Raw genomic sequence first — 20,393 nt, 5'->3', positions numbered from 1 at the left:
AAACACACAAATCAATAAAAAAAACATTTTTCTAATAGCGGCCGCCCAATACACCAATTATGTATGTATGTGTGTAATTTTACGAAAAAATTGAAACCTCCAGCGGCGCCATTAAATATTAATCAATTTCGAAATACAAAAAAATATGGGTCTCTTTTCCCCCTTTTCCATACTTTTGGGAGGAGGCAGATGGAATTCCACAGATCACAACAAAATATAATAAAGAAAATCTTATTTCAATGGCGATTTCCAGGAAAATTATTTAATAAAAAATTCATACTGAAAATTAACCCGGTAAAATGCATACATACATATACACATACATATATACATATGTAAATAATCACCATTCCACCTACTCGACATGAATACACAAAACTATGTATGCATTCGTTATCACGAAAACTGTACGGCGCGAATTGACTGCTAAAAGTGAAAGAAAATAAAACAGCAACAGAAAATTTGCATAATTGAAGATAAGCCACTCCATTCGGAGGCGTAGAAAATATTTCAATTTTTATTTATCCACCCTCATACATATACTTATAATGCATATAACATACATACATACATCGTATATTAAAAAATCCAGCGTAATATATTATCCATATTCAGCAGCTCAATTAGTTTTTAAAGCAGTGACCGCGCAATTACTCAAATAATAAATTTTGTTTTAATGATGCTTTAAAATCCATAAATTGAGCAGAAGCATTGGCTTTAAAGAAGCTGAAAGCTAGCTACTACAGTCGATGCTGATAATCATTCATTTAAATCCAGTTGCCAACTCAAACATCTCGACGATTGACTGAGCTGCAGTTCGCACACACAAAACCTGTCTATGTAACTTAAAAGACGTCAAGAATGTATGGTGGCCTCTCCTGCATGCTGGACTTCGAAGCAGTTAGGGGGCCCTACTGGCAAAAGTACAATGCAAAGTCATCTGGAAATCAAATCCTATCGTAAGCTGTATGTGAGCCTCCATATACGGGATAGTGGGCAGTCCTGACAACTACTGTAGCCATGGTTTAGGAAAGAGCGAGAGTACAGTAAAGGTGATGACATTTGATCAAACAAAGAATAAATATTTTCTACATACATTAACAAGATGAACCTGCACTTTAATCGCAAATGTTATCATGGGATAGGTCAAATATATATTTCAGCAGGATATTCTTTAAAAGATCCTTCCTGTGGCTACAGAGACCCACATAGTTGCAACAATTACTTTTTTAGTATCTTAATATCCATGTTAGGTTTTATCCCTCTGAACTGTTAATGGAAATATCTTTCATAAGGATGGAGAAGGCAGCTGAATACTTTATGCAGCTTCTGTCTTACTATTACAGCCTTTCAACTTCTCAGAATGCTCCACAGCAATCCTTTTTCTGACTGAGGCTTTTACTACTGTTGGGAATTTTTGTACACTTTCTACTTTAGAAAATGTTCGGAACAGCAAATATTAACCTTCTAAGTGGTTTTGTTATTAAAAACCAGGCTACTGCTATTTATGCTGGTGGCTATAGACCTATCAGCATACTGCCCACATTTTCCAAAGTTTGCGAACACTTGATGGCGACGCAAATTTCATCATTTGTACAGGACAATCGTCTACTTTCTCCACTACAATCTGGCTTCAAACAAAGTCACAGTTGCTCGACAGCAATGGTTAAAATACTAGACGATATTAGAATTAGTTTTAACAACGGTGACTTGACTCTACTTCGTTTACTTGATTTTTCTAAAGAATTTGACACAGTGGATCACAAGTTGCTATGTTTGAAGCTTAAACACTATTTCGGCGTCAAAGACAGTGCGGTGAAGCTCATAGCCAGCTACCTTGGTGGCAGAACGCAGAAGGTTAAAACTAGAAAATTAACATCTCAGCCTAGATATGTACACACTGGTGTTCCGCAACGGTCTATCCTTGGCCCCCTTTTATTTAGTCTTTTTGTCAATGATGTTCTCACCGTTTGTCAGTATGTGAATGTCCCTGCGTATGCTGATGATATAGAATTGTACTTGTCCAGTCGTACTGGTCTCGTTGAAGATTTATGTGTCAAAATAAACAGTGATTTGTCTGCTATTTCTGTATGGGCTAATGAAAACTCTTTGATACTTTCCATTTCAATTCAACCGGGCTATTCGGGTCATGTTCTTCGATTTCGATGTAACTGAAATATGTTGCTCTCTGGTCAAAATAATGAGACACGTATTTTTTTGTTCGCCCGAAAAACTTTTTTTTTCAAGAGTTATCGGCAATTTTGTTTTTCGGCTCAAACTCGATTTTTTTTTTTAATAATATAAGAACATTTTTTTTTTAAATGCCCATAACTTAGCTAAAAATGAACCGATTTTAATAATTTTGGGTTCGAAATGATCGTAATTACTTACACGAGCGACTTCATGTAGAAACAGTTGCAAAAAAGTAGTTGAACATTTTTTATTTAGCAAAAAAGAAAAAAATTGAATTTTTTTCGAAATTCAATATTTCAAAAAGAGTATTTCTTTTTTTTTATAACTTTTTCCAAATCAAGAGGACACCTCAAACTTCAATTAAGCTGAATGCCCAGTAGCTAAAATGAGTTGTTTTTGAGTAATGAATTTTTGAGTAAAAAACCTGTTTCGCACTTTTTGTTTTTTGCAAAATAAAAAATTTGTAACTACTTTTTTGCAAATGTTTCTACATGAAGTCGCTCGTGTAAGTAATGATGATCATTTTGAACCCAAAATTATTAAAATCGGTTCATTTTTGACTAAGTTATGAGCATTTAAAAAAAAAATTGTCTTATATTATTAAAAAAACAAAAGAGTTTGAGCCGAAAAACAAAATTGCCGATAACTCTTGAAAAAAAATTTTTTCGGGCGAACAAAAAAATACGTGTCTCATTATTTCGACCAGAGAGCAACATATTTCAGTTACATCGAAATCGAAGAACATGACCCGAATAGCCCGGTTGAATTGAAATGGAAAGCATTTTTATGTTCGAACGCGTCGAAGTCATATGTCTTACCTATAAGTAATAGTGTAGTGCATGTTGACAATATCCCTAAATTGTTTACTAGTTCCCTTACCTTTATGGATGAGGTAAAAAATTTGGGGTTTATTCTTAACACAAAACTTACCTGTGCTGTCCATATAAATAGGGTTGTGGGGAATATTTATGCTGCATTGCGTAAGCTGAGAGTCTCTGCAACATTCACGCCAGAGAAAACGATGCGAAAATTAGTTCTCCAGCTAATTATGCCTCTCAGTACCTACTTTGAGGTGGTGTACAGCAAACTTGACTCCACATCTTGCCATAAACTTAATGTGGTATTTTATAACGCCACGCGGTATGTATTGGGATTGATCTGCCTGGCGATCAAGGTCACTGGGCTGTTTCCTTAATAGTATATAATTTGTCTGCTAGAATTTGCATATTTTTGTGCAAACTTAAATTATTCAGGTCACCTCCCTATCTGACAGAGAAGTTGATACCAGTAAGGTCTCATAGACACAACAAATTCATCGTTCCAACATTTAATTACCTAGCATCATCCAGATTATTTTTCATTAACGCTGTTTAAGTGTGGAATTCATTACCCGACACTGTGAAGGCTGGACTTAACCGATTTAACTTCCCGGCATAAGTCTATAATTACTTTAAAAGTGTTTGATTGCATTAAATTTCTCTCTACATTCTCTAATTACTACTTTTGTTTTCTCTTTCCTAATCCTTCTTTTCTTTTCCTACTAAAGAATTTTTCAATTGGCGCGGATCGATTTTGGCGCCCTGGGGCAGCCTTTTTGTTTTGGTGACATCTGTCAAATCTTTTGTTTATTATTCAGTTGTTTATGCCAAATCATAATGGCAAGTTACACGATTGAACAGAATATTCAAATGATAAAACTTTATTATCAAAATGAGTGTTCATTAACGCAAACGTTGCGCGCATTGCACCCATTTTACGGTAGACGTGGTGGCCCTTCCAATTTCTTATGGCCCATATTGAACCATATGGACCCAGACGACATGTGGTTCCAGCAGGATGGCGCTACGTGCCACACAGCAGACGCTATTTTATTCCATTTCAACATCTACCCGCCCATATTGAAAAACCCTCTACTTCTTTCATTATTTTATTATATGTACCTATATACATATAATTGGCGCGTACACCCTTTTTGGGTGTTTGGCCGTTCTCCTCCTCCTATTTGTGGTGTGCGTCTTTATGTTGTTGGAGGGACCTACAGTTTCAAGCCGACTCCGAAAGGCAGACATTTTTATGAGGAGCTTTTTCATGGCAAAAATACACTCGGAGGTTTGCCATTGCCTGCCGAGGGGCGACCGCTATTAGAAAAATGTGTTTCTTAGTTTTGGTGTTTCACCGAGACTCCAACCTACGTTCTCTCTGTGAATTCCAAATGGTAGTCACGCACCAACCCATTCGGCTACAGCGGCCGTCTGCTATACAAAATGTGGATTTATATTTACCTAAGTTTAATCTTTTTTTTTTCAAATACTCAACCAAGAAGGTCATTAACTAAGTCAAAGAAAATATATGAATAAACTCGTTGACTCATCATAAACTCTTACAATTGTTTTTTGGTGATTTTATCTAGTGGCCCACTCTGGGCCCGAACACTCTGGGCCACATTACCCATAATTTTTGACAACTTTTAAGGAGGTTTCCGATTTTTCTGTATTATCAGACGAAAACGATTATATAATATTAGGATCTATTTTGCAATAACATGTAAAGATAATTCAATATCTGTTAGAAAGAAAACAAGATCGCTTTCCCATTACGATTATTTTGGCAGAAATTAATATCAACGTATAATTGTGCCCACAATACTACTACAATATAGCGTTTGCTTTTTGAAGCACCTATTTTTTTGAGAATGGTAACACAAATGACATGTCAAATGTGTTCATAATTTATTTAAATGATGAGTCTTCCACTCAAACTGTGAAAAATTTGAAAAAAAAAATCAAAAAAAAAAGATTTGCCAACAGGACAATTTGTGGATCAATTTGTTAATCGTGCTCGTGAAAGTGAATCGTTAATGGATAAAACAACACGTGAACGTGCTCCTGGAGTGCGTACACCCGAAAACATTGCTGCTGTAGCCGAAAATGTGCGTGAACATCCAACAACCTCAACTCGTCATCGTTCTCAAGATTTCAACATTTCACGCACTTCTTTGAGGAGAATTTTGCATAAAGACCTCGGTATGAAGGCTTACAAAGTTCAATTGGTGCAAGAACTCAAGTCTAATAACCATCCAATGCGTTTTTGGTTCGCTCAATGGGCAGAAAATCGTTTGACCGAAGATGAGCATTTTTGCCGAAAAAATCATCTTTTCTGATGAAGCTCATTTTCACATCGGAGGCTACGTCAATAAGCAAAATTGTCGGATTTGGGGCTCACACGTTACTGTAGAGAAGCAAATGCATCCACAACGAGTTTTTGGTCTGGCGGCATCATCGAGCGAGGAGCCGCGGTTACAGTAAATGGCGAGCGTTACCATGACATGCTCAACCAGTTTTTGTTTCCAAAAATTGAAGAGGATGACATGGACGACATTTGGTTTCAACAGAACTGTGCAACTTGTGACACTGCCAAAGTTACACTCGAACTTTTAGCTACCGTTTCTGAAAACCGAATAATCAGTCGAAATTCCGATATCAATTGGCCGTCTCGGAGTTGTGATTTAAGCCCGTTGGACTATTTATTGTGGGGAGCCGTTAAGGACAAATGCAATGCGAACCATCCAGAGACGATTGATGCTTTAAAACATGAAAACGAAGTTGCCATTCATGAAATTGGAGCCCAAACAATCGAAAATGTGCTTAGAAATTGGGCTGATCGAATGGTCTACTGTAAAGCCAGTCGTGTCAGTCTTTTGAAGAATGTTATTTTTCATTAATAAATGACAATGTTCAATCTTCAAAATTAAAAAAAGTTTCAAAAAATATTGTTTAGTTTTTTTTTTTATAGCCGATTCAAAAAGCAAATTTTACATGGCCCACCCTATAAATCTAATTTGCAACTCTTTCCGAAATTTACGCAAATATATGCCATTATTACCAAATTAACGTAGAACAAAATTTTCAATTGTTTTCCGAATTTTAATTCGAAACTAATTTTAAATATGCTTTTCATTTCTTTTCAAATAAAAAAAAAAAAAACTTCCAATTCCTTTCTAAATTACAATAATATAAACTACAATTTTCAATTCTTGCTTACCTCCACACGTATTGTTAGATTATATTCCTTTATACTCTCGTAGTCCAGCGGATGATTCACCTTTATATCAGCCCACGTATCCCCATTATCCGGTCTTTGTTGCAAATAAAACGTGTGAAACTTATTCGTTTGTGCAGTGGACCCGGGCATTAGACGATAAAACACAGTCGGATTGCCCTCAATACCCGAACTGATGGCGCGAGCGTCGAAAAGAATTGAGCATAGAAAAAAGAAAATATTAGCAAACTGGGCAAAATGATGTGGCAAATAAGAAAAAGAATTAGAAAAATTAGTGGACTACATTTAGGAGCAGTAAGACATGAAATATGACAAAGTGGTAAGGAAAACATTTAATTGGCACAAATTGTGTATATTTATTATTACACAACCAACATCCAATCAGTGTTTGAGGCATTTCAAAAATCAAAAAAGAAATATATTTCTATTTGTCATATTTCATTGTTGGCTTGCTGGACTTGTTATTAGGTAAATACTTGTATGTTTAGTAAATTCGTGCAAATATTTATTGGAATTGAATTAATATTTTTTCAGCGCTTTCTCGAAAAATTTGTCTGATTTGACAAGTTTGCAAATTATGCGCGGAATTAGTGAAATATTTGGAGGTGAAAGTACACATTCACAGTAGCAAGAAATGCATAAATTCCAATATTGTTTCGAATAGTTGCAGCCGAATGATAGGCTAACATTTTCTTTTGCTTCAAGAGTTACTGGAAGTCGAACAGATTTTTAGAGCAAACTACTGAGTACGCGTTGCTTCGTCAGTTGGAATTAGAATTGCCGGTGTATCTGTAAATTTATGTTATTTTATTTAATGTTGATGTTGGTATGAAAAACTGCTCCCAAATGGTTGTATTTTCATACCAGCACAGTTTTCTGGAGGCGGTTGATTTAAATTATTTTCTTGTGAGTTCATTTGAGTGTTGCATAGGAAGCACTAAAAAAATTTGTTTATAAATGTATCCAAAATATTTGCACGAATTTAGATGTGTGTTAAAGTCTAATTAATAACTAAGTATCAGGAAATAACTAAATACAAAATACTTAGTTGAATAAAAAATTAAATTTTTAGTACAAAATTATAAAAACAGATGTTTTATTGATGTCTTATTTAGAAAACAAAGAAACATTTGTATGTAATATATATTTATCAGTGCACATGCGTCATAACAAAATACAAAAAATTATGGCGCATATATTTGCTATATATCTATATATATTTTTTTTTTATATGAAAAAGTGCGTAAATCAGATGTGAGTATTGGAAAACGAGAAGAGTGTAAATTGTGAATGTGCGAAAACTTTTTAAGAATTTTTTTTTTTTTTTGTTAAAAAGTCGGTACCTTTTAACAGACCAACTTAAGACATGTGTGATTCAACAAAATAAAACAAAAAAAAATTAAATAAAATATTGCAAAATGGGCATCAAAATATGTAATTGCCATTTTAAAAGTATTTGTGCCCGTGGGCAGGGTTGGGAAGCTGGAGTAAAAATTTCAGGTGAAAGCGCAACACAAAAGGTAGTTGCTCATTTGCGTTTAAGAAAAGAGCAACAACAAACAATTCGGTTAACTGCTTCAAACAAACACATAAAAACGAAATTGGATAAAATGAAGCAAAAAAAAAAGTAACATAAATATTTAAGAGGGCGGCGTGCAACACATGGGAGCGACATTTTTTCACTTATTGCCACGCGCAAGTGATACGCCGCACAAAAATACAAAATTGTTAAAACAAGTGGTTTTGGGAAAGTGATTTCAAAAAACAAAGGGTTGAAAAATTTATACAAAAGTTATAAGCTCCACGGTAAATGGTGGATCAAGTGGAAATATGAACTCGAGGAATGCAAAGGTAGGGAATTGTTTGGATAATACCCGCGAGTATACGAGTATGTACGGGCATATATTTGCGAGTGGAATTGAATTTTGAGGACGGGATTTTAATTTATTACAGATGGCGCGATGAGAGAGTAAATGAGTTGTGTTCATCGTTTTTTTTTTTTTAATTTAAATTTTTTCTTTTTTTTTTAGGTGATTTATTTGTTGGGTGTTTTTACTGGTACATATTTTCTTTTAAATGTGAATTTTTGCTTTCTACACGCATTTGTTGCTCTTCCTGTATGTACATTTTGCATTGACTCAATCTACTTTGTACACACTGGTGTATGTATATGATTGTGTATGTACACAAAAAACCTTTATAAATGCCAATTAATGAGTTGGTTGGTGGATTTCGCTGTGCGCGTGTGTGTGTATGAGGAGCAGCTGCTTACCAATTGCATGGGCATGATGTGTGTGTGTGTGTATTGGTGTATGTGTGAAACGGCTAGGTAAAGTTCGCGTTTATGGCATATATTTGTAAAAGTTGTAAATGGTTGAAAATATTTGCAATTATTTGCAGCTATTTTGCGTTCTAATTTACTACTATTTGCAAATAAATTTTTATATAATTATTTCAACCTAATATTCGTTGTAGTTCAACTTTTTGGTAGGATTTAACTGAACTATATTTTGCTACAGCTTAGTTGTCATTTTAAAAATGTTTCTAGTTAAAATTTCAACGTATTCTGTAGTTTAGCTGCTGCTTGCACAAAAAAAATCTCTCGCTTTTATTTTATTAAATTGAATACGTAAAATAGTTTTAGTTTATAAATTTCATTTGCATATTCGAATGTACATACAATATGGCTACATTCAAATTTATTATAAACATAACTTTTAATATTAAAAATAGCTAACCAAACACATATTTAATTTCTGGTTCAAATTAACGCCGAGTTTTTTGTTTTCTAATATAACTTTTAGTACTAAAAATAGTTGCCTAGTGATAAATAACTTATTAATTAGCAAATATTTTTTGTTTTGATAAATAACCGAATTTCATATACTTTTATGTTAGGTTTACTTTTATATAAGTAAGCGCTCTGTATCACTTAACAGCAGTTTAACAGAAGCTGTACACTCTGCCCAACATCTCTCTTACTCCGATCATATACGTACGCGCACTTTCAAACTCACACAAGTGTTGTGTACCGCTTGACAGCAGTTTAACTGTGGGAAAACCTTTCTCTTACTCCCATCATACACGTACATACACTTTCAAACTAACGCAAGTGTTGTGTAGCGCTTGCGAGCAGCTTATCAGTAAGCTCTACACTCTGTTATGCAGCATCGATGCCTATGACCATTGTGTCTCTGCCTCCCATTAACGTACATACACTTTTAAACTCACACACGTGTTGTGTACCGATTGACTGCAGTTTAACTCTAACTCTAATTCTTTTACTCCCTCTCTCTTACTCCCAAGCATGTACATGCACTTGCCAACTCACACACGTGTTGTGTACCGCTTGAGCTCAGCTCTACAGTACAGTTCTCTACACACTCTGTTTTGTAGCACCGAGATCTCTGATCAACACCTCTCATACTTTCACGCATGTACATACACACTCTTGCACCTCAAAAATGTTTCGTAAATTTACTGAAATATTTAATACTTTATGCAATTAAAAGAAAAAATGCTAGTTGGGTTGGGTTAATAAATAAGTTTGCAGACAAATTTTAATAAATTTAGAACTAAGTTTGCTTATTAAACTTTATTTACCTACATATTCAATTTTAATAAAAATATCAGTGTCAAAGAGTTTTAGACAATTTTTTACTTAGTTTTCACTCATTTATTTTTCAACGTTAATAGCAAATGTTTCCCTTCAAATACCACTAAAAAGCTATGCATGTATGTTGAATGAAATTTTGTGTAAATGTCACCGGTACCACACGTTTTTTATGGCAATTCATAAGAAAATATTTGAATATGTATGCTAAAGTGCAACGGAATAGATAATAATGGACGTCAAAAATGTCGAATATTTGAACAAAGTAATAAATCAGGACACTTCAGTGACCGACGTTTCATCATATCGCCAAATATTTCTCCTTCCAACGATTTCAAAGCTACTGGGGAAGCTTCTAATAAATCGCAACAATCATACGCAGGAAAACCCGAATTATAGAAAGCTGAGAAGCCTGGACCTTGTAAGTGATTACAGGGAACAAATTGCATGGACAACATGTGACCATCATTTACTAGATATCAATCGCCATACAATAAGCGTCCATTATCTGAAGAGCACAAGAATATTATAATACACTTTGTTGTTCCTACGACAGGTGGTTCTACGTAACCGGAACGACCTGGATTTATATCCGGCCAAACACTGTCACTTCCGCAGCATTCCCCGTATAGGTATGTGAAATTTTATGCTGCTACAATAACAACAACAACGATATTCTTTGTTTGTACTGGACTATCCTGTGTTAGACTAAGATGATCCATTTTTGAGTCAAATGTATTGAGAATGGATAAATTTCAGACAAAATTTTTGTATAAATTTTTTCAAGCTTATTAAGAAAGAAATGGACATCTTAAAAGGGTTGATAAACCTAGCCTATCTTCCACTAGTGTTTTCATGAGCCCAGTTTAGCATAATCCTTGCCGAAGTAAACTAACAAAGATATTTTCGGTTAATCCAAATCAAATCTAATGGCAATGGTAATGGTTGCACGGGGTAGGCTAAAGCATTTATGCACTGCGACCAGATTGATCTATTGTGCACCCCTAATTATTTAGTTAGAATTATTTAGTATACCGAGGAATCGAAAACCAGCTCCTTAGGAGGAAGCAATTGTAGGTATTCCTCCTCTAATAGGTACGAGCCTAGGATTCTGTACCTCCTGTTGCCTAATGCCTCACAGTTGGTTGATTAAGTGTCCCATAGACTACTCTTCATCACAGCAGATCCTGCATCATCTTGTACTAGATAATCCTATTGTGTTAAAGTGTTTATTACAGGCAAAGTGATCTGTAAGTATCCCACAGAGTAATATGAGGCTCTTTTTCTCTAGGGTTGGGGAAGATTTTTCTCCATTGGCATTGAAGTTTAAAAACTTTTTGGAGTGATTAAGGCCGCTTGTGCCATTTCAGTGTTCCCTGATTTTAGTTTGGATCCTTTTTTTTGGTTTCCTGATTTATATTATTTTTGTTAAAGCCGAAAAATGGGGTTGGTCCAATAAGTAGCCCTTCTGCCCTTTTTTTGGTACATAAAAATCTGCCTTCTCGTTTCCTTCGTGTCCCTCATGTCCTGGTACCCAAATCAATGAGGCTTGATTATGAGTGGCCAGTTAGTTGAGTTATTGTTACACTCTATTAGGACTTTTGACTTGAATGTGAAGCTATTCAAGGCTTTGAGAATCGTTTGGCTGTGCGTAATCAAATCTAATTCAGGGACTAGCAAATATCAAGGGACGATCAAGTATTTCCTTTTACATTGTTAAAAAATAATAAGAATGGAATATCCTATTCTATTGATCATTTGAATATTTGCTATTTCTGAAATTTTATTTAATTTGAATTAAGTAAATCGCTCTGGAAATAGTTTCTTGTGTCCTCATCTATCGACAATTCCAGCACGCACACCCATCTATCCATGTATTGCCATCTAGTCATATATTACACACACACACACACATACACATACACACATTGAGAATACTATTTCAAGCGCAAATATTTGAGCAAAAGCGCAATCTGCCCTGAAGCGTGTGACCTCTTTCGCAAGCAAGTACAAGAGTGCAGAGCAACAGGCCAAAATGCGGAGCATTGCGTTTGTATAGTCACTGCATAGATACGCATGTGGTTGTTTGTATGTAGGTATGCGGTGCATGAAGTAGATGAAATTGGAAGCGCAGCAATAGTGAGCATACATTTGTAGTTTGCTCAGCGAAAGTGGAGCAGTGGCGTTTGAGCAGCGACATGTCGCATACCAACTTGCTGGCCTGAGGCTTGATCACAAAATTGCAGTAGTTGTGTGGGTGCCTGTACATACCTAAATACCTGACCCTCTCCGCTCATACACATTCATATGTATGTAAGCGAAAGGTGTTGGATTTGCGTATGTGTTCGGGAAATGCTCCACCGCATTCAAGTGTATGGCAACTTGTGCATGTGCAACCCCGGCAAACCACTGGCCCCGCGCAATTTTCTGTGATATTTCATGAATTTGCAGTTGTTGGCATAAAATTATTTGCAAACATACAATATTTCGAAAGAATTTTAAATATTTTAATGGACAATTTCAGCTGTATAGTCACGCAAAATGCGCATAGAATAGCGCGAAGTTGTTGCGAGTGAAACACCCTCACACGCACGCAATTGAATACAAGTAAAGGGTGAGCAACAATCGGACAACATTAAAAAAAAAAAATAATAAAAATCAAGAACAAGTGTGAATGCAAGCGATTACATTTCTATGCGCGAGTATGTGTGTATGTAGCTGCATGTATAGCGAAAAAAAATAATTGCGCGGTTGTTGGCGGTGGTACGGTGGTGGATCGTGCAAGCGCATATTTTAAATGTGAATTTAATGGCGACACATATGGGCGACACTTATGCTGTTACTTATGTGTTTACTTATGTACGCTTGATTCTGGCCATGTACTCGGATGTATATCGAGGTGTATCTGCTGTAAATTTCCAACGTGGGTGTCTAACCGCTATTATTTTAAACTGATATATAAGCGATTTATCAGGTTGCCTGAAGTTAATTCTCACAAATTGTCAGAGCGTATGCGATGTGCCCGATAATAGTTGAAAAACCAAATGAAGCATTTCTTTGTAAATGCAATGAAAAGAAAACAATAAGAAATATGTAGGCAGTAGGATTGTATCATTAATCCATTTTCGGTTACCTCTTATGGGCTGAAGAAGTTTTGTAGTATATGAATATTTGCATACACATACATACATGGCTCACTTATAGCAAAGTAAGTGCTTAGGCATTCAATATACGATCATTTTAATACTCCCAAAATGTCGGGATTTTAAATCATAATCTCGAGTTCCCGAAATTTGTCAAGACCATCATTAGCTAAAGTATCCTCTTGAATAACATACATACATTGCTTTTTAACACATTGAATGCTAAGCGAATTTGGCGAAAAACTTCGAGTTCTAAGCAATGACGGTAGGAGGTTTAGGTTGAGTTAAAGCGCCACACTGGCGTGAAAAATTACGAAACATTTATCAAATTCAGGAAAGATATGTTCATTTCCGATTGTGCATCAGACGTTAATAAGTCAACAACACGAAGAGGCACCATCATCGATTTGACTTTTTCAAGAAACATTACACTCGAAACACTCCCTTTCATATTTTCTACTTTTCCTCTCATCGTCCTATTCTCAACAGAGAAATGGTTCATTACCATGCACACAGGAAGAAGGCATATGCAAATACAAATATGTATATGTATGCTCACTCAAGTAGGAGAGCGCCAGATGTCAAACGTTGCCGAACGCGGGGCCCGATTGTGCTCTTTGTCGTTCGTTCCGCGCTTTCGTTTGCAGTTCATGCAAGGTAAGGACCATGAGCAACATAACGACGACTGAGCAAGATAACGACCATTGAGCAAGATAACGACACATTTTTTCGTGCGTGCAGAACTATAAGACGTTATCACGTCAAAAAAACATATACAGAGTCCGGCACTCGAAGTGTAACCAACTTCAGACTTCTCGCAGGGCTGATGCACGTGCAGCTGTCTATTAGCTGTTTAAATGAAAGTTCAGAGGATTGTTTACAAGCGCACGGGAGCATTTCGCTGTGAGTAAACGCGCAAAAAGAGAATCAGTAATGGATTTCAAACGTAATAGTGTGATTGCCTTATATTTGCTGGAAAATCACAACGTTAACGATTGTTCATGAGCTCGAACGTCTTAAAGTAAATAAAGTGTTTGTTTATCACACCATAGCTCGTTAAAATGATACTGGTAACAAGGCGTAACGTCATGGTGGTGGTCATCAAAAGACTGCAACGCCACGTGAAATGACAAAAAGTGAAGAAACGACTTGAGCGAAATCCGCGACGAAGTGCCAATCAAATGGCGAACGAATTGAACATATCTGACCGTAGCATCAGTCGCATACTGAAAAATGATCTCAAAATCAAGCCAAGATCCAAAAGGTGCATGATCTTACACCAAAGCAGCAACAAGTCAGACTTGAGAGAGCGAAGGAGTTGCTTCGCTTGTTCGAAAGCGGTCAATTTCCGAACATTGTGTTTTCTGACCAGATAATTTTTCAAATTGAACAATTCGCAAACTCCCAAAACGATGGAGTTTATTTGACCGATCGCTCATACGAGAATTTGAGTCATCGATTGGCCACCAGGAGGCAATACCCGCAACAGGTAATGGTTTGGGCCGCTCTAATCGCATCGAACGTGGCGTCAAGGTAAATACGGAATATTATCGGGAAAGTATTCTGGAGATTGCTTTGAAGCCGTGGGCAGACAAACATTCTGGTGGCAGACCATGGACGTTTCAACAGGACTCGACACCGTCTCACAAAGCTCGAGTGCACCAAGAATGGCTAAAACACAACGTTCCGAACTTCATAACGTCCACAAAATGGCTCTCATATTCACCAGACGCGAATCCAATGGATTATTTTCTTTGGGCCATTTTGGAGAGCAAGGGCCGAACTAAAAGATTCACTAGTCTGAAGGCGCTGAAAAAGTCATTGTTCGCGAGTAGACCAAAATACCTGCAAGTCACATTCGGGCAGCTGGCCATTCGTTTCTAGACCGTCTCAAGGTCATAGCAAAAGGTGGTCATATCGGGCAAAAGTAAATTGATTCTTGATTTTGTATTATTTTCACACGTTTTTTTACTTTGAAAAGAAAAAAAATTATTTCCCAAACTAAATTGATGACCTTTTTAATTGGTTACTCTTCGAGTCCCGGATCCAGTACATACAACCAATTCCATCTGAATGTAAACTTCTACAGGGTTGCCCATATTCGACGGATCCATGTGTTTTTTTTTTTTTTGTAATCAAAGAAAAACACAATTTGTTGATGTTGACGATAGTAATCATTTTATTTGGTTCAAGTAGATTTATTGACATCACTTTTTGAATATGATATCTCTCAAATGGCCGCCTTGAGTCTGTACGGCGTATTGTTCCCGTTTTGCAGCATTTTCCATAGTTTTAGCTAACATTTCGGCTGGAATAGCGGCTATTTCCTCATGGATGTTGTTCTTGAGTTCCTTTGATTTTAAATATCCCCCCAAGAAGTAGTCAGGTGGCGTTAAATATGGCGAACGCGGTGGCCAGTCAAAATCGCCATTTTTCGTCATCAAACGACGAGGAAACAATTTTATCAAAAAGTAGATTGTGGTGCGAGCTGTGTGTGGTGGAGCGCCTCTTGTTGAAACCAGAACTGCCTCATACGCTTTCGACGAATAATTGGCATCACAAAAGTGGTTATCATATCGCGATAACGCTCCTGATTGACGTTAACAGCTTAACCATCTTCATTTTCGAAGAAAAACGGTCCAATAATCGTTTTCGCACTAATGCCGCACCAAACAGTGACTTTTTCATCGTAAAGAGGTCCAAAGTTATAATAAATTATGCCTCCGCTTTATAAAGAGGTACTTCTGAGTTTGTGCGTGACTACCAACCGTTTACCGCGCATTCGAAACACCCACTGGAGGCATGAAACATCAAATGACACAAAATTTTTTTTCAAATACCGATTCACCCATAGCAAGCAATAGCAAATTATCGAGTGTGTTTCTGCTATGAAAAAGTTTCGCATAAAAACCATCCTCCATTCGGAGGCGGCACCCACCTTTAGAGCAACAAATTTGATATGCCAAGCGGGCATTGAGATACGCCACGGAGGCTGCCTGCAAGTAATTTGTAGGACTGAAAAAACTAACCAAACCATTAAAGTGCAAATTCCCTGTTCACATGAAAGCTACAATTTTTTGTTGCGCAACAGAGAATTGCGCTAAACTATACTATCGGTATCACATTGCGCATCAACACTGTGGCTTTATGCGCTTTGTTTGCCTACTTGCTGTAGTGTTGTTATTACAAAGCTTTTTTCCTTGTTCAAGCTATTATGGCACACAGTAGAATACAAAAAAAAAAACAAAAAACAAAACACAACAGAAAACGTTTGTTATTGCTATTGCAGCGCATTATTATTGTTGTTGCTTGTTGCAAAGTAAGCATGTAAATTGTGTGCGCGTAAAAATGCAATGAAAACAATTCACATAGGAGCATAGTATTCCTGCATCCTTGTGTGGGTGTGTATGCGTGTGTTCATACACCAAAGAGGATAATGGTAATGGTAAGTAAACATGATGTTGACTGTGGGCCAGAACGACAAATGTAAAAAAAAAACAAAAACAATATAAACACACAAGCATGTGTATGAAACTGTGCATTACTGCAACAAAAAATAGCCAAGCATATTTGCGGTGGCGTGACTGTGGTTAATAGGAGAATGAATGAATACTGGCCTGAGGCAAGAAGAGGCCACGACTTGTCGTCATACTAATAGTCGTAATAATATTTTCATAAGTAGTCTTGCTGCCATTGAGTGTTTTTGTAGCACATGTTGTTACTGTAGTTGCGCTTGTAAGTGCACTCAGAAGTATTTTTTATGACTGCTGCTGCATCCACTGCTAAATGCCACAAGGGATAGCGCGGTTTATGTTGGAAAATAAATATATAAAAAATATTAAAAAAAAATAAAAACGTGGCGTATATGCCTACTGTCAGCTTTCGTGGCGCAGACAACACAATGCATAGGCTGGCCCGGCTCATCTAATGAAAAAAAATCTAAGCTATAAAAAAAATAAATGGCGGAAAAGGTGGAAAAAGTGAAATCAAAAACAGGTAGATAGTGAAATAAAAGTAATATGGCACACTCACACACGTACACAACACTCGCACGCTGAGGGAGAGTGAAATAAAGAGAGAGAGAGAGAGAGTGAAACAAAGAGAGAGAGGAAGAAAGAGAGATAGACAGAGGAAGGGGAATGCATTATTTTCATAGCGCATCCGCATCCTACTCAACAGCGTCCGATGACAAGCGGAAAAAATCACCACATACTCACACACACACACACACTATGCATCCGCTGGATAGTTGAGAGCAAAAGCGTGTGATGAAGTAGCACTTAGCGGTTGTTTTTTTTTTATTTTTATTTTCTAAGTTTTTTTCCTTTTGCATGTTTTTTTGTTTTTTTCAACCTATGCGCTTTGAGCGTGTGGCGCGCCCATAAGTATGCTTTATCAGGTGAGCTTGTATGATATTTGTTGCTGTACTCATATAGTTCTTCGCATTATAAAGCATCCCAAATGCAATTACTGCGCAGAAAAATCCAGCATTAACACAAGGTACGCACACACACACACTCGCACATATACACACACAGCATATCGTTCACACGGTAATCACAAAATAATGTAATTTTTTATTTCATTTCATATTTCATTTTTTAGTTTGCCAAAGTTTTTAGCACACAATTTAATGCATGTTACACCATTACTTAATACATTTTTTGTGTGCCAGTCTCACATATTTCTTAAATACTTTTTTTTTTTTTAATTTTTCTATTTTAGCTAAAATAAATTTCACTTTACTTTTCATACCATACAAGCATATAAACATCAAAAAAGTATACATATACACTAACTACACTATATAGACTAACGCGCGAGTGTCTCTTCCGAATTTTTTCTTGGAATTTTAGCACTTACATTGTAATAATCGAAAAAATACCTTCAAGCAGTTCGAAAATTATATTCAAATGCTTAGAACAAGAAACTGAAATTTTCCAGGTGCTTCTATACAAGTAAATTGTGCAATGTTTTTCTTTGTGCGGCTGCTCTTCTGCTGAGCGTGCTTTGCTAACTATTTGATATTCATAGCTTTTTAGTGCAGTTTCAATTAGATTACGACGAGTTCAGGCAAGTGGCTTAAATAGTTTTAGCTAGTTATTCTCGTGTATAGCTATTAGATGCTGGTGTTGGTGCCTGTGCAGGTGGGGGTGAGCGTGCGGGTGCAGGTGCTTGCTGTATTGTATTATAATATTTTCTTTGTGTAGCTGTGAGTGGAGCTAATAATGAAGATTCAACTAAACAGTTTTCAACATATGAAACAAGTAAAATTGCATAGACGGGTTTATTCGTGATAAATTCGTGTTTAATAGATTGCTGTGGCACCTTGACGCCCCTATGAATCTATGGTACACTTGATAACTTCTTGATACCGATTCCATAGAAGATAGAAATTTTTTCTTATGCTTCTTCTTATAATATGCTTATAAAATACTAATAATTATTATAAAATGTAATTTCTTTTTCTAGTGCAATGTGGCGCAAAATTAATCATCCAATTTCATTTTTGAATAATTTTGTATTAAAAAAAAAAGAGTTTGAGTGATGAAAATCTTTATTTTGACCTTTGAGAGTTATATTGTATAATAAATATTAGAAATAAATAATTGACGTTCACTTCTGTAAGGTTTTTGGCCGAGCTCCCTCCTCCAGATATTTCTTTTGAGGAGCTTTTTCATGGCAAAAATACTCTCGAAGGTTTACCATTGCATGCCGAGAGGTGACTGCTATTAGAAAAAATTCTTTCCATTATTTTGCTTTTCATGCCCGGAGATTCGAATCTACGCTCTCTCGAATGGGAGTCACCTACCAACCTATTCGGCTAAGGTGACTGCTTATTTTCTGGTCATTTGCTTTCTGCAGCTGCCTACTTCAAGAGTGTCAAATATGATTGGCGTACGACGCCATTTCCAAAAATTGTAAAGCTTCTTTATGGGGTGATTAATTTTGCGCCACCTTGTATCATGCGGTTTCGTCATTAATAAATTAATAAAAAATAGCTCTCCCAGCTGTCTAATAGTTTCCAAGTTTCTTGCTTCTTAAATGCCTAATTTCAATGCTTTTGATAAGTCTTTCAGGAGAACTGGGCCGCATATCTGGCGTACAGTTACGGCAGTGATGACTTTTGTGAAGTGAATGCCTTAGATTTCGGATCATTTTGAGAAATGTTTACTCATTCAAACACTGATACTTTCATTAATTCTACGCATTGGCACGAAATTTATATATAGGGTTTTGTAGGCTTTCAAAGCCTGTATTAAAATCTCCACATAGGCTGTGATTATGCGTTTTTTTTTTCTTTCGAGAAATTTGATAGTAAAATTTTTCACGTAACTAAGTTTGATTGCGTTTTGTTGACAAATTACTGGATTTTAATTGTCCCACCTTTTCGGCCAATACTTCTGCAGAAACTCAAACTAAAGTGATTCTGATGTACAGCCCACGCCAAGCGATAGCGCCTCAATATTGCGGCAAATTTTGACCAGTTTCGAGTATTCTTCTTTTCTTTTTTTAATATTCGCTATTTTTTATAAAAATATACCTGTAGCTCATTATCTAAAAAAACAAAGAAATTAAAGCTTTAAACTTTATAGAAAAATTACAAAAACTCTACAAACTTTTTACCACTGCTTAAAGGTTTTTAATAATAATTTCTAGAACAATTCTTGGTATGCAGTTTTATAGCCTATTCAATTCTAGTACAACAAAGTGCAAGTTTGAGGTTGCTGAAAAATTTTGTTTATTTTTAATAATTTTTTTGCCTGACGGTGTTGCGCATTTTATGCATGTGAAAAAATTGTCTTAAAACTACGAGGAGAGCAGCAAAAGTTCGAGTAATTGATGATACTTTAAGTGTATTTGAAAAATTTACAAATAGCGGACATTCTGCAATAATTTTGCACAGCTTTACTTTAAATTTCAGAGAAATCGGTAATAAAGTAGATGAGAAAACGTAAAATTAGTGATGAAAGGTCAGTAGAAATTCTGACTTTAACTCAGTGAATTTTTTTTGTAAGAATGTCACTCTTTACGGCTTTCAATGTTAACTTAAAAATGCAGCAGTTTTTAATAAATTCCTCCTAAAATAATTTATAAGTGGTATCAAAGATTTCATCTGGATACTTTTTAATGAAGGATGAACCTCAAAAAGGACGGCCAAACTCTTCGACCAACGAGACAAATGTGGTGCTGGTGAAGGTAATAGGTAATGAAGATCCTCGCATCATACAAGAAATTAGTGCTAGCGAATTGGACTGGTATCGCTTATACTATTATCATCATTTTTACTATTAATATATTATTATTATTAATTATTAATTATACGGCCATAGTGCACTGCGACCTCAACTGCGCGTTGTGCTTGACTGCAAGTCTAAGATATG

The 20,393-nt window shown here is 36.0% G+C and overlaps 1 protein-coding gene across 1 annotated transcript in view; it reads right to left on the bottom strand.

The window, feature by feature from the left end:
- Positions 1 to 20,393, bottom strand: part of LOC128864820 (neural-cadherin-like) — a 154,428-nt gene that overhangs the window by 40,742 nt on the left and 93,293 nt on the right. The window contains exon 10 of the mRNA XM_054104576.1: positions 6,235 to 6,424. Within this exon, the coding sequence (XP_053960551.1) occupies positions 6,235 to 6,424 (190 nt within the window). The remainder of the gene's footprint in view (positions 1 to 6,234; positions 6,425 to 20,393) is intronic.

This window comes from Anastrepha ludens, chromosome 5, assembly GCF_028408465.1.
Source record: "Anastrepha ludens isolate Willacy chromosome 5, idAnaLude1.1, whole genome shotgun sequence".
Classification (NCBI taxonomy): domain Eukaryota; kingdom Metazoa; phylum Arthropoda; class Insecta; order Diptera; family Tephritidae; genus Anastrepha; species Anastrepha ludens.
The sequence above is the reverse complement of the archived record's forward strand: the minus strand, read 5'-3'. Positions and strand labels throughout refer to the sequence as shown.